General features: G+C 45.9%; 1 protein-coding gene across 11 annotated transcripts in view; it reads right to left on the reverse strand.

Annotated features, from left to right (window-relative positions):
* LOC109561565 (zinc finger protein 177-like) overlaps window positions 1–13,209 on the reverse strand; it is a 41,468-nt gene extending 28,259 nt beyond the window's left edge. For 2 of the 11 annotated variants that reach the window (XM_070792778.1, XM_070792777.1), the window contains exons 1-5: window positions 10,580–10,814; window positions 8,746–8,819; window positions 5,767–5,857; window positions 1,233–5,352; window positions 495–621 (exon numbers count right to left, since the gene is read on the reverse strand). In XM_070792778.1, the coding sequence (XP_070648879.1) occupies window positions 495–621; window positions 1,233–1,265 (160 nt within the window). In that variant the 5' untranslated portion in view covers window positions 1,266–5,352; window positions 5,767–5,857; window positions 8,746–8,819; window positions 10,580–10,814. The other 9 variants (XR_011567515.1, XR_011567518.1, XR_011567514.1 and 6 more) reach the window with 9 other exon arrangements.
* Between the last annotated feature and the right edge of the window lie 576 nt (window positions 13,210–13,785).

The raw sequence follows: 13,785 nt of genomic DNA on the forward strand, positions 1-13,785 counted from the left end.
AGCAAAAACCTATGAATGGCACTTCCCTGGTGGTACAGTGGATAAGAAGCCACCTGCCAACACATGGGACATGGGTTTGATCCCTGCTCCAGGAAGATTCTACATGCTGAGGGGCAACTAAGCCTGTGCGCTACAACTACTGAGTCCTTGCACCCTAGAGCCTGTGCTCTGCAACAAGAGACGCCACCACAATGAGAAGCCTGTGAACTGCAATGAAGAGTAGCCCCCACTCGCTGAAACTAGAGAAAACCCACACGTAGCAACAAAGACCCAGTGCAGCCAAAAAAATAAAATAAATAAATAATTTTTAAAAATAATAAATCTGCTTAAAAAAAAAAAAAAATATGAATGACATCCTGCCCATTGTGTACATGTTGGGGGGTGTTGCTCCAGGACCTTACTTCAGACATGTAAACTCCCAGACGTGTAAGCTACCACTGATAGCTCTGAAAAACAAAATCTACTAACGAAGAGAGGTGGCCAACCACACTCACCCACAGAAGTCAGGTTCCTGTAGTTCTCCAGCATCACGTCTTGGTACAGAATTTTTTGAGCGGGGGCCAGCTGGGCCCACTCCTCCTGGGAGAAGTCCACTGACACTTCCTCGAAGGTTACTGGGTCCTGAAACATCACAGGCTCATCTCCATCAGTGTCCCATGAGGCCAGGGCATCAGGAAGATGGAGCCAGATGACTGAGGCTTGGGAAGTTCAGACAGAAAGGTGAACTTGACCTCAGCAGCCCCATGTAGCCCCATCGATATGTTAATTTTTCAACACACACTTGAACTCCTCTCCAGCTAGTCTGTGAACCCATCCTGCCTGGGTCCCCTCAGTCAGGTAACACCCAGCCCTGAGCTCCCCAAGGTCCTGGAAGAATACTTGGTAAATGAATGAGTTAAAGCAACTATACTCCAATATAAATTATTTTTAAATAAACAAATGGTGACAAATTTTAATTTTTTTTTTAATTTAGATAAATGAATGAGTGATGTTCCCAAGAGTTCCTGAGACAAAGTGGTCTCATAGATTTTCTTGGTTTTCTGTCACAGCCCAGAAGTGACTATACTGAGAAAAGTTCATAAATACTGAGGCAATGCCAGCATTCTCTGGGAAGCTCCTTCACCACCATTAGAGGAAGAGTAGGGACAAGTCCCAGTGGGATTTGAGGCTCCAGGCCACCCACCCTCAAGGAAGGGAGATGCCATGTTGGATGGAAGGGGATTTCCAGTTACCTCTGACCAGGCTGTTGGCAGCTCTGCAGCCATTGCTTCCTCCTCCACGTTCCCCTGCTGGTGACAGGTGGGATCCTAAGCAGGTACAGCTGGAGGACAAGGGAGATGCTGTGAGAAACAGGCCAAGCCTAGATTCCACTCCACCCAAGCCTGGACACTGCTTCACATGACCCTGAATGAAGCAAAGGCAAGCCCACCCACCTGCCTTCAGGCAGGTTTCCTAAAAGGCCAGGGAGGCCCTGTCTCTCTCACAATTAGAAAAGAGGCCTGTGGACCTTGCCACCCAGGGGAAGCTTAGTAATCTCCCGTGACTATTGTGGGTAATCAAGTTTCAGAACAGTTTTGCAAGTCGATTGTCCAAGTTTATAAAGCAAAAACAAGGAGGGGAATGCCCTGGCAATCCAGTGGCTAGGACTCCAGGCTTTTACTGCCAAGGGCCCAGGTTGAATCCCTGGTGGGGGAACTAAGATCCCACAAGCCACTTGGCAAGGGGGAAAAAAAAGAAAGAAAAAGGAACAGGATGTCCCTGGTAGTCCAGGGGTTAAGACCCTGTACTCCCAGTGCAGGGGGCCAGGGTTCTATCCTTGGTAAGGCACAGCCAAAAAAAAAAAAAAAAAAATGGGAGGGAGGGGGGAAGGAAGGAAGCAAGAATAATACAATATTATCCCCCAAATATCCAAAACCCTAAAAAGCATTGATCCTGGAACGCAGGGGCTCCTGGGGCTCCACTCTCACTTCGTCCTGGCCTTTGGAAGCCCTAGAGGAAGAGGGTCTCAAAATACTGGCCAGGGCACGAACTAGCTCTGGGAGGGGGCTCAAGGGGGAAGAAAGCCCGTGTGGGAGTGGCTGGAGCTTGGTGACTGGAGTGTCTAGGGAGGAAAACTGAAGGAGCAGAGGGACCAGGAGCTGAGTCAAGACAGGGCAAAGGATGGACTATCTTGGTAGTCCAGTGGTTAAGAGTCCTCCTGCCAACACAGGGGACACGGGTTTGATCTCTGGTCCAGGAAGATTCCACATGCTGCAGGGCAACTAAGCCCACGCTCCACAACAAGAGAAGCCACGGCAATGAGATGCCCATGCAACGTAACAGAGTAGCCACCCCGCGACCCCACCCCACCACTCACCCCCAACTAGAGAAATGCACCCGCAGCAACAGAGACCCAGTGCAGCCAAAAGTAAATAAATAATAATAAAAGACCAGGGCAAAGGGACATGTGGATTTATACCCCATGACTAGCTTAGCAGAAGAATTAGGCACCAAGAGTATTCTGTTCCTGTTTTTATTTTTTTAAGATCATATTTACTGCTGTTCACAGGACAGAACTGGGGAGGGCAGAAATAGAAGCAGTGGGCTGGTAAGCAGCAGTGGCAGGGCCCAGAATGCCTTGGCAGAGGCCAGGAGCAGCAGACTATTCTAAGTCATTAGTATGGTATATGCATCAGAGGAAAGACCAAAGGATTTGCTAGGGAATTCAACTGGGGTAGAAGCGGAGCTGCGGGAGACCTTCAGCCAACGGGAGAAGGTAAAGAAACCAAGGAAGGACCACTGGATCCTTTATATTCACAATGTTGAACTTTTGGAGTTGGGGAAGGGAGGAAGGCACAGCTTGCAGGATCTTAATTCCCCGACCAGAGATTGAACCTGGGCCCCAGCAGTGAAAGCGCTGAGTCCTAACCACTGAACAACCAGAGAATTCCCAACAACTGAACTTTATACCTGAGCCCTGTGATCCTAGAAAACAGTGATGGGTAAGAACCGCCCCTCCAACCCTTTGTGCCCTGAAATGAAACACCCTTCCCCATACAACTCAGGTAGACCCAAGGATGACCCCTCTGTTTACCTAGGACAAGGCCAGGCAGAGGCTATCCGAATTCCCAATATCTGTCTTGTGAATGAGTAGCTGAACTGTCTGTCCCCCTTGAACAGCCTGGACAAAACTTTACCAAGCTTCAGTCAGGCTTCTCCCCACCCCCCAACCCCCAAGTCTCCTGGGTCATTGAACTTTGACCCACCCGTGAACCTGGAAACCAGCTGTCCGCCCTAACAAACTACCCTACCACCCCACCAGTCATCCCACTTCTCAGCCTTGTTTATTCTTTCCTATCAAAGAAAGCCTGACCTGGGATTTCCCTGGCAGCCCTGTGGTTAAGACTCCAAACTTCCAATGCAGGGGGCACAAGTTCAATCCCTGTTTGGGAACGAAAATCCCATATGCTGCATTGTGCAGCCAAAATGAAAAAAAGAGCCTGACCCTAGGATGGGAGGTTTCAGCCTACAGCAAGCCTCTCCTTACAATATTAGCACACTGGCTAAGAGATGACCACTACTTGAGAGGGAAAGATGGAGGAGAAGCAAGTTTGTTCAAGGTGAGGTTTGGCAGAGGCAAAAATATATGTATTTTGTATAACATGTGAAAATTAATATGTATATATCATATATACTTTACACACACATATGCATAGTGTATTTTACAGATTTAACAAATAGCATATTTTCCCATCAAATTTAAAAGAGTTATCCAAGGTGGCACAGTGGTAAAGAATCCAGAGATGCAAGAGACTTGGGTTCAGTCTCTGGGTTGGGAAGATCCCCTGGAGAAGGTAATGGCAACCCACTCCAAGGTTCTTGCCTGAAGAATCCCATGGACAGGGGAGCCTGGCAGGCTACAGTCTGTGGGGTCGCAGAGTCAGACACAACTGAGCATACACACTACACACACATCCCAGAAAGCTCAGGCACTAGTGAACTTGGGAGGACAGAGGGTGAGGGGCGTTTATTCACTCTGACTATGCTCTCCCCACTCCTTGGCAAAAGAGGAGGGGGCTGTTGTCAGCTGGAGGTTTCAGGAAGGTAAAGGAAATTTCCTCTTGGGGCAGGGCCACCCCTACAAGGCAGACTCCCTCAGAGAGAGGTTTGATACAGCAGAGGGGATTTTTTTTGTTGTTTTTTGTTTTTGCAAGAGGGATATCAAGGCCTATTCTCAGGCTTGTGGGAGTGACAGGGGTTGGAGAGAATAATTTCAAAATGTGGTAGACCAGCAGGCTGAGAGAGGGCTTCAGGGGATGTCTCTTTTTGAGGGAAGTGGGAGAGGGCCTACGCTAGCTCTAAGTTATAGCATGTGGGGTCTAATTCCCTGACCAGGGATCAAACCCGGACCCCCTGGGTTGGAAGCATGGAGTCTTAGCCATTGGACCACCAGGGAAGTGCCCCAGGGATGTCTTATCTGGGCTCCAGGTTCAGGCAGCCACCTGCCCTCAGTACCCAGTAGAAAAAATTCTTTGCCACAGATGACAAAGATGACCAGGGGCCCGTGGTAGTTGGGACTGTGCTGGGGATAATTCGAATTTATGTGTATAAAAATTTTAAATATCCCCATGCCTTCAACTAGCAACTTGCAGGACTGTAGCTAAGAGAAACCTTGGCAACTGTGCAGATATAGACAGATAAATAGATGTGTGTGTGTATTCAAGCTTGTTTACTATTGTACAAACTGTTTATAATGGGTAAAAACTGGAACAAACCAAAATATCCATTAGAGTATAGCAAGGGGCTAAAGAATGACCAGATATTTGTATGTGGGATATGATTATGGCCTTTAAAACCAAAAAACTGACATAGATCTTGAAGTATTCAATACGTTTACATAATCTATAATATATGTATATGCTCAGTGGCTCAGCCACGTCCAATTCCTTGGACCCCAAGGACTATAGCCCACCAGGCTCCTCTGTCCATGGAATTCTCCAGACAAGAATACTGGAGTGGGTTGCCATTCCCTCCTCCAGGGGACCTTCCCAATCCAGGGATCAAACCCAAGTCTCCTGCATTGCAAACCTGCAACTCCTGCACTGCAGGTGTATTCTTTACCACTGGGAAGCTTATAAAATATATGTACGTGTTAAAAATGACTGTGAGGAAAAAGCCTTCAATGAATACTTCTCCAAAGAAAATACATAAATGGCCAGTAAGCACACAAAAAGATGCTTGACATCACTAATCATTAGGGAAATGCAAACATGAACCATATTGAGGGACTTTCCTGGCAATCCGGTGGTTAAGACTCCACGCTTCCAGAGGGCATGGGTTGGATTCCAGGTCAGGGAACTAAGATCCCACAGGCTGGTGGGGCAAAAAAGAAAAATAAATTACGAGACATCACTTCATACACAGTAGGATGGCTCTTATCAAAAGAAAAAAAACTAACAATTGTTGAAGAGAATGTGGAGAAACTGGAACACTTATGCATTGCTGGTAGGAGTGTGAAATGTGCAGCTACTGTTGAAAAGTGTAACGGTTCCTCAAAAACCGAATTACAGAACTACCTTAACACAGACCCAGCAATTCGAGTTTTTCCATTCTTTTGGATCTGTATACCCAGCAATAGTATACACATCCAAAAGAACTGAAAACAGAGACTCACACAGATATGTGCACATGAATATTCATAGCTGCATCATTCACAATAGAGGAAAGGTAGAAAAAGCCCTCATGTCCATCAACAGATGAATGGGTAAGCAACATGTGTATACTTACAATTGAATATTATTCAGCCTTGTGTATTAGTCGCTCAGTCGTGTCCAATTCTTTGTGACCCCATGGACTGTAGCCCGCCAGGCTTTTCTGTCTGTGGAATATGAAAAGTAAAAGTCGCTCAGTCGTGTCCAACTCATTGCAACCCCATGAATTCTCTAGGCCAGAATACTGGAGTAGGAACCTCTTCCCTTCTCCAGGGTGCCGGGAGCCGGCATATTGCATATTGAGTGCATACTGCATATTGCATATTGAGTGCAGCACTTTCCACAGCATCATCTTCCAGGATCTGGAATAGCTCAACTGGAATTCTATCACTGCCAGGAGCCAGCATGAGGAACTCCGCCCATGGCAAAGGTCATGAGGAAGGAGGCTCGGCATATGCAAAGGCGGGATCAAGCCTCAGGAGTCCCTCTGGAAATTCTCGAGCATCTACCCCCAAAACCAGAGTCTGCCTACTTTCTGCTTTGTGCTTTCACCTACACCTCTGACTTTACGGGGGGCTGTCCCCCACTACCTCTCTCTGAAAAAAGAGTTAGCTTACAGCTCCAGTTAATAATTCCTGGGTGTGACAGTGTTTCAACCTACAAACTCCTTTGGAAATCCTCTAGCCTGCCTGAATAGGTTTTTCCGGCTACATGTGATTGTTCAGAGCCTCCCAACTGTGAGAGGCAGGAGATGTTCTAAACTGTCTAAACACAGATTCCTTTGAGTAGTTAAAAGATTGATTAGAAACTGTATTGGTGAAGGGTTTTTCACTTGTTGGGCCGATGTTTGCTGCTAAGTCTCCATAACCCTTAGCTACTGTGTCCTTGGCAGTGTATTGATTGATATAATGGGTGTATAGAAATGTAAGTAGTAGCCTCAATGTTTGTAACCTTGGACCCTTGAGTTAATTCTTTTCTTGATTGAGCCCACCTCACCTTTGCCCTATAGGAATGCAACTTTATCCAATGCTTTTTTGGAGGCTGGCGCCTGACTTTAGAATAATCACCTTTAGAGAAAAATAAGTTTCTTAAAATGTTTAACAGGCCTCCTGGCCAGAAGATGATGTAAATCACCTAAACTTTTGCATATGATAAGTCTGAAAGCCTGGCTTCGATTAGGATCAGGAACTGCTGTCCTTGCATGACTCTACCCCTTCCCCCATTATCCTCTATGCATAACTTAAGGTATAAAAACTATTTTGGAAAATAAAGTGTGGGCCTTGTTCACCGAAACTTGGTCTCCCTATGTCGTTCTTTCTCTCACCTTCTGGCTGAATTATTCAGCCTCTTTTCTCCACTGAATTTCCTCACTGAGCTATCCTTAACCACTCTTTATATCTTTAATTACATTTAAATAAGCTGAAGCTTTCTGATCGCCGACGCAGTCCCCACTTCGAATTCCCTGGATCCACCGGGACTGGACCTCAGCACAGGGGATCTTCCCAACCCAGGGACTGAACCCAGGTCTCCCACATTACAGGCAGATTCTTTACCAGCTGAGCCACAAGGGAAGCCCAACAATACTGAAGTGGGTAGCCTATCCCTTCTCCAGTGGATCTTCCCTACCCAGGAATTGAACTGGGGTCTCCTGCATTGCAGGTGGATTCTTTACCAACTGAGTTATCAGGGAAGCCATTCAGCCTTATAAAGGAATGAAATTCTGACAAATGCTACAACATGGAAGAATTTTGAAAATATTAAGTGAAATAAGCTGGACACAAAAGGATGGATATCAGATGATCCCACTTATCTGAGGTATGTAGCTAAGGGTCAACTCCACAGAGAAAGAAAGCAGGGAGTTACTGTTTAATGGGTACAGTTTCCATTTGGGAAAATGAAAACGTTCTGGAGATGGATGGTGGTGCTGACTGCACAACAATGTGAATATACTTAATGCTACTGAAAAGTACCCTCAAAAAAGGTTAAAAACTGGGATTTCCCTGCTTGTCCAGCAATTAAGACTTCACCTTCCAATGCAGGGGGTGAGGGCTGGATCCCTGGGTAGGAGCTAATAAGATCCCATATGACTTGGGGCCAAAAGACAGAAGCAATACTGTAACAAATTCAATAAAGACTTTAAAAAAAAATGGTTTACGTAAAAAAAAAAAAAAAAAAACTTAAAAAAATTTAAAAGGAAAATTTTATGTTATATATCATTTACTATAATTTGTAAAACAAACTGCAAAGGCCTACTGAGATAGGTAACACTGGGACCCTCTGGAGAAGAGCACAACACTGTTTCATGGGCATTTGGCAGGGGAAATATGAAGGGAAATGTTGATATATTTACTCTACAGTTTCCTGAATTACTTAAATTTTTTCATATTCAGTTTATTTCAATAATATAAATATTCCCTCTACTATTCCTACTTTATGGAAGTTGTGAAAAGTGAAAGTGTTAGTCCCTCAGTTGTGTCCAACTCTTTGCGACCCCATGGACTGTAGCCCGCCAGGCTCCTCTGTCCATGGAATTCTCCAGGCAGGAATACTGGAATGGGTTGCCATTCCTCTTCCAGGGGATCTTCCCAATCCAGGGATCAAACCCACATGTCCTGCATTGCTGGCAGATTCTTTACTGTCTGAGCCACCAGGCAAGCTTAGCTGAAATAAAATGTGTTTTGACTAATTGTTTAAAGAAAATAACACTAGGGACTTTCGTGGTGGTCCAGTGGCTAAGATTCGGTGTTATCAATGAAGTGAAGTGGCTCAGTCCTGTCCGACTCTGCGACCCCATGGACTCTGCGACCCCATGGACTCTGCGACCCCATGGACTCTGCGACCCCATGGACTCTGCGACCCCATGGACTCTGCGACCCCATGGACTCTGCGACCCCATGGACTCTGCGACCCCATGGACTGTAGCCTACCAGGCTCCTCCCATGGGATTTTCCAGGCAAGAATGAATACTGGAATGGGTTGCCATCTCCTTCTCCAGAGGATCTTTCCCACCCAGGGATCGAACCCAGGTCTCCCGCATCGTAGGCAGATGCTTTACCGTCTGAGCCTCCAGAGAAGTCTGAATTCTGCTCCTGGTCGGGGGAACTATATCCCGTATGCTTCAACTAAGACCTGGTGCAGCCAAATAATACATAAATAAACTATTAAAAATAAACAAATAGATTTTCATCTTTATTTTTTAAAAATTTAAAAAATAACAATACCATGCAAAATGACGTTTCAACTTGGCATAGAACAAAAGATACAGGGCATGTAACATTTTCACTTTCTGTTTTTAACTGCAATATTTACTCTGAAAAGCACAGCACTGTTTCTTTTAGAAATATTCACTTCCCCTTTCTTTTAGAAATATTCACTTCCCCTTTCTACATACACCAAAAATGATTCCTTCTCGTCTCTCTCTACAGTTAGAACTCTTATCCAGAAAGTAGCAGGCATGAGATTGCAGCCACAAACAACTACAGATGGAAGACAACTAAAGTGTTAAAAATTGCATAAGGACAAATGGCAACCTCTACCCCAATTCCATGCTGAGTTCTCTTCTGCTCAACCCCCTTCATGAGTATGAATGTACCCTTAGCTTAAAACTACCCCAATTTTGCTGTTCAAGGAGTCATTGCTTTGGGAAAAATCCCAGTGTCCTCTTTACTTGCCGTAAGTAATAAATCCTTACCTCTCCTGCTCTTTGGCTTGGTTATGTCATTTGGCTAGATGCCCACCAAGAGGTGAACCCACATTTCAGGCAACACTGCCCCTTCTTTTCTCATCACTCTCTGCCCTTCCAGGTCAGGTCTCTCTTTCCTTCATTCAAGCAATACACCAGGCTCTGTCCTGCTTCTGGGATTCTGAACTTTCTTCCACCTCTCAGACCCCCTTCTTCCACAGCCTCTGCCCAGCTCTGTCCTACTTATCTTTCAGTTCTTAAATATCAGTGCCTCCTAATATCAAGCCTCCTTCCCTGCTTGTCCATACAATTAAGCTCATCTGTCCATTATAGGCCCTCATATCAGTTTCACATCAGTTTCTCCTCTAAATAGCCTACTTGGTGGAGACAGCACTGTGCATTTTTTATTTTTCTGGTGCCCATTCATTGACTTAGGTTTGGCTCACACTCAGCAAGTTTTCTTGAGTGCCCTGGACAATGTTCAGTTACAGCTAGACTAAGAAGGTGCACACATCCAATAATAGATACAGTACAAATATTAACACTGGAATTAATTTAAATGCCTGTCCGCAATACAAACCACTCGTGTTATTTAAGAAAAGGTAAGGCAGGCAATGGGGTCGCAGAGTCAGACACAACTTAGCGACTGAACACTAAGGTATGAGAAGTATTTTCAGAAACAAGGAACCCATGTTGCTGAATTTCCTCCAGAATCATTCTTCCTCCAATTTCTCACCCATGAGTTTTTAACTTCACTGAAAAAATAAAAAACTCACTTGGTCAAAACACATCTCGTTTAAGGCTACTAAATTCAATTTTCTTCTACTAATATTAGGAAAGCTGCTTCCTCCCATTTACTGAAGAACCCTTTTGTTTTTATGAAATACAATCGCATGTATTTCACTTTGGGTTCTTGTCACGCTTTCACTACAAATATACGACACCAAAATCCCTTTTAATAATATCAATATTAAGAGATCCCTATATTTTTAAACTCAGCAGCAATCATAGCCGCTGGAGGAAAGTTGGAGCTGACTGGATGTAAAGAGCTGAATAATCTTTAAGACCTGTATTTACGTTTTCACTTTTCCTCCTTCGCCTTTTATTACACTTGCTTATTTACACTCACCCTAGAATCCTGAAATTATTTTCCCAAACGAATTTGTCAAACAAATAAAAGTTGAAAAAGAGTTTATCTTAACCTCACCTCAATGCCGCTCACGAAAGCAAAAGTCTCTTGTATAAGTAAAATTCTCTTGTACAAGGCCGGCAGAAAGGGACTCCTTGATTAAATTTCACCGGCACACACAAAAAATTTTTTCACCGGCGCCTCTCGCTGGAAAAACGGACGAAACGGCCAGATCACGAGAACCGAAGGACACGAGGACGGAAGGTCAACGCCAGCTGGATTCCCAGTCGCTCGAATCCCCGCCTCCGGAGGCATAAGGCCACACCCTCTTTCAGACCCCGCCCTTTGGAGTTCCACGCCCCGCCCCCCTATGCCCCGCCTCCCAGAATTCCACAACCACGCCGAGACCCCGCCCCTCTGAGCCCGGTCTCCGCGCCCAGACCCGGCCCCTTGGATCCTACGCCCCTGCCCCCGCCGAGACCTCGTACCCACAGGTTCATCTTCCCGCCCTTCTCAAGACCCCGCTCCGTGAGCACTGTCACCTGCCTTCCGAGCCCCATCTCCAGGCCCTTACCAAGACCCCACCCTACAAGCACCTTCTCCTCGCCCTCGCCGAGTCCCCGCCCGCCAAGAGGCGGGGCCGCACACGGATCTGCTCCTCGGTGCTGGAGGCAGATCGCTAGGAAAACAGTGGCGCGGTTTCGATAAGGATGGCCGCTCTAGGGACGCCCACTCCATTTCCTTAGAAGGGGGAAGACTCGGGGGGCGGCCTAGTAGCACCTGAGGCGGCGAGAACGGCGACCACAGCATCTTCTAGCCTTGGGGCCGGGGAGTCCCAGTATCCTCTCACTGGAGCCGTTGGGCCCCGCGGGGCAGGCTCCAATAGGGATCTTGGGGGCGGGGCCAGGCGGGAGGCTCGGGCGGAGCCGGGGAACCAGGGCCCCTGAAGTCGGTTGGACCGGTCCTCGTGCACACCTGGGAGCCGCCAGGCTGTGGGAGTCTCTGAGAACGCTTTTCTCCCAGCTCTAGCAACTCCTTAGTACCTCCTTTCACAAAGGGATACTAAGTTTGCCGGTGGTTTGTTATGCAGCAGTGGATAACTAATGCAACCCTCTTCAGTTTTTTATTTCTATTATCTTTGAACCTGTGTGTTAAGTAACTTCAGTAGTGTCCGATTCGTTACGACCCTATGGACTGTAGCCCGTCAGGCTCCTCTCTCCACGAGATTCTCCAGGCAAGAATACTGGAGTGGATTGCCATGCCCTCAGCCAGGGGATCGTCCCCGCAACTCTTAAGTCTCCTGCGTTGGCAGCTGGTTTCTTTACTACTAGCGGCACCTGGGAAGAATTTGTCTTACATTTGTATATTAATCTTGAGACTTGTTCAGTCGCTAGTCGTATCTGACTCTTTGCAACCCCATGGACTGGCAGCACGCCAGGCTTCCCTTTCCTTCGCTATCTCACTGGAGTTTGTCCATTGAATTGGTGATGCCACCCATCCCTCTCATCCTCTGTTGACCCCTTCTCCTCCTGCCCTCAATATTTCCCAGTATCAGGGTCTTTTCCAATGAGTTAGCTCTTTGCATCAAGTGGCCAAAATATTGGAACTTCCGCAATCAGTCCTTCCCATGAATATTCAGGGTTGATTTCCTTTAGGATTGACTGGTTTAATCGCCTTGCTGTCCAAGGGACTCGCAAGAATCTTCTCCAGCACCACAGTTCAAAAGCATCAATTCTTCAGTGCTCAGCTTTCTTTATGGTCCACCTGTCACATCTGTACCATAGCTTTGATGATACCTTTGTAGGCCAAGTGACATCTCTGCTTTTTACACTATCTAGGTTCATCATAGCTTTTCTTTCAAGGAGCAAGTGTCTTTCAGTTTTATAGCTGCAGTCACTGCCCACAGTGATTTTGGAGTCAAAGAAAATAAAATCTACCACTGTTTCCACTTTTCCCCATCTTATTTGCCATGAAGTGATGGAACTGATTACCATGATCTTAGTTTTTTTGAATATTCAGTTTCAAGCCAGCATTTTCACTGTCCTCTTGCACCATCATCAAGAGGCTCTTAAGTTTCTCTTCACTTTCTATTAGAGTGGTGTCATCTGCATATCTGAGGTTATTGATATTTCTCCCAGCAGTCTTGATCCTAGCTTGTGATTCATCCAGCCCAGCATTTTGCATAATGTACTCTGCATATAAGTTTAAAAAGTAGGGTGACAATATACAGCCTTGTCATATTCCTTTTCTGATTTTGAACCAGACCATTGTTCTATGTTCAATTCCATCTGTTGCTTCTTGACCTGCATACAGGTTTCTCAGGAAGCAGGTAAGGTGGTCTGGTATTCCCATCTCTTTAAGAATTTCCCATTAGCTGTGATCCATGCAATCAAAGGCTTTAGTCAATGAAGCAGAAGTAGATGTTTTTCTGGAATTCCCTTGCTTTTTATATGACCCAACAGATGTTGGCAGTTTGATCTCTGGTCCCTCTGCCCTTTCTGAATCCAGCTTCTACGTCTGGAAGTTCCCAGTTCACGTACTGCTGGAGCCTAGCTTGAAGGATTTTGAGCATTACCTGGCTAGCATGTGAAATGAGCACAACGGTACAGTAGTTGGAGAAGGCGATGGCACCCCACTCCAGTGCTCTTGCCTGGAAAACCCCATGGACAGAGGAGCCTGGTAGGCTGCAGTCCATGGGGTCGCTAAGAGTCTGACGCTACTAAGCGACTTCACTTTCATTTTTCACTTTCATGCATTGGAAAAGGAAATGGCAACCCACTCCAGTGTTTTTGCCTAGAGAATCCCAGGGACAAGGGAGCCTGGTGGGCTGCCGTCTATGGGGTCACACAGAGTCGGACGCGACTGAAGTGACTTAGCAGCAGCAGCAGTACAGTAGTTTGAGTATCATTTGGCATGGCCTTTTTTAGGTTTGGAATGAAAACTGACCTTTTCCAGTCCTGTGGCCCCTGCTGAGTTTTCCAAATTGTAGACACTATAGTTATATACATCTAAGTTTTAGTTTAATTCCCCATTTGATTGCTTGGGAGAGTTCTGAGAGTTGAGGGACATGGTCTGATTTAAATCAAAGATGTATATTGATATTCGCCTGATAAAGTAGATGCCCAACAAATATGCATTCCTTTATTTTTCCCCTTATGAGGGATGAAGAGAAATACAAATGTTAAAGCTTTCTTAATTCCTATGTTATAAAGTTGGAGAAGACTCTTGAGAGTCCCTTGGACGGCAAGGAGATCCAACCAGTCCATTCTGAAGGAGATCAGCCC

The sequence above is a fragment of the Bos indicus genome, chromosome 7 (assembly GCF_029378745.1).
Source record: "Bos indicus isolate NIAB-ARS_2022 breed Sahiwal x Tharparkar chromosome 7, NIAB-ARS_B.indTharparkar_mat_pri_1.0, whole genome shotgun sequence".
Taxonomy (NCBI): Eukaryota; Metazoa; Chordata; class Mammalia; order Artiodactyla; family Bovidae; genus Bos; species Bos indicus.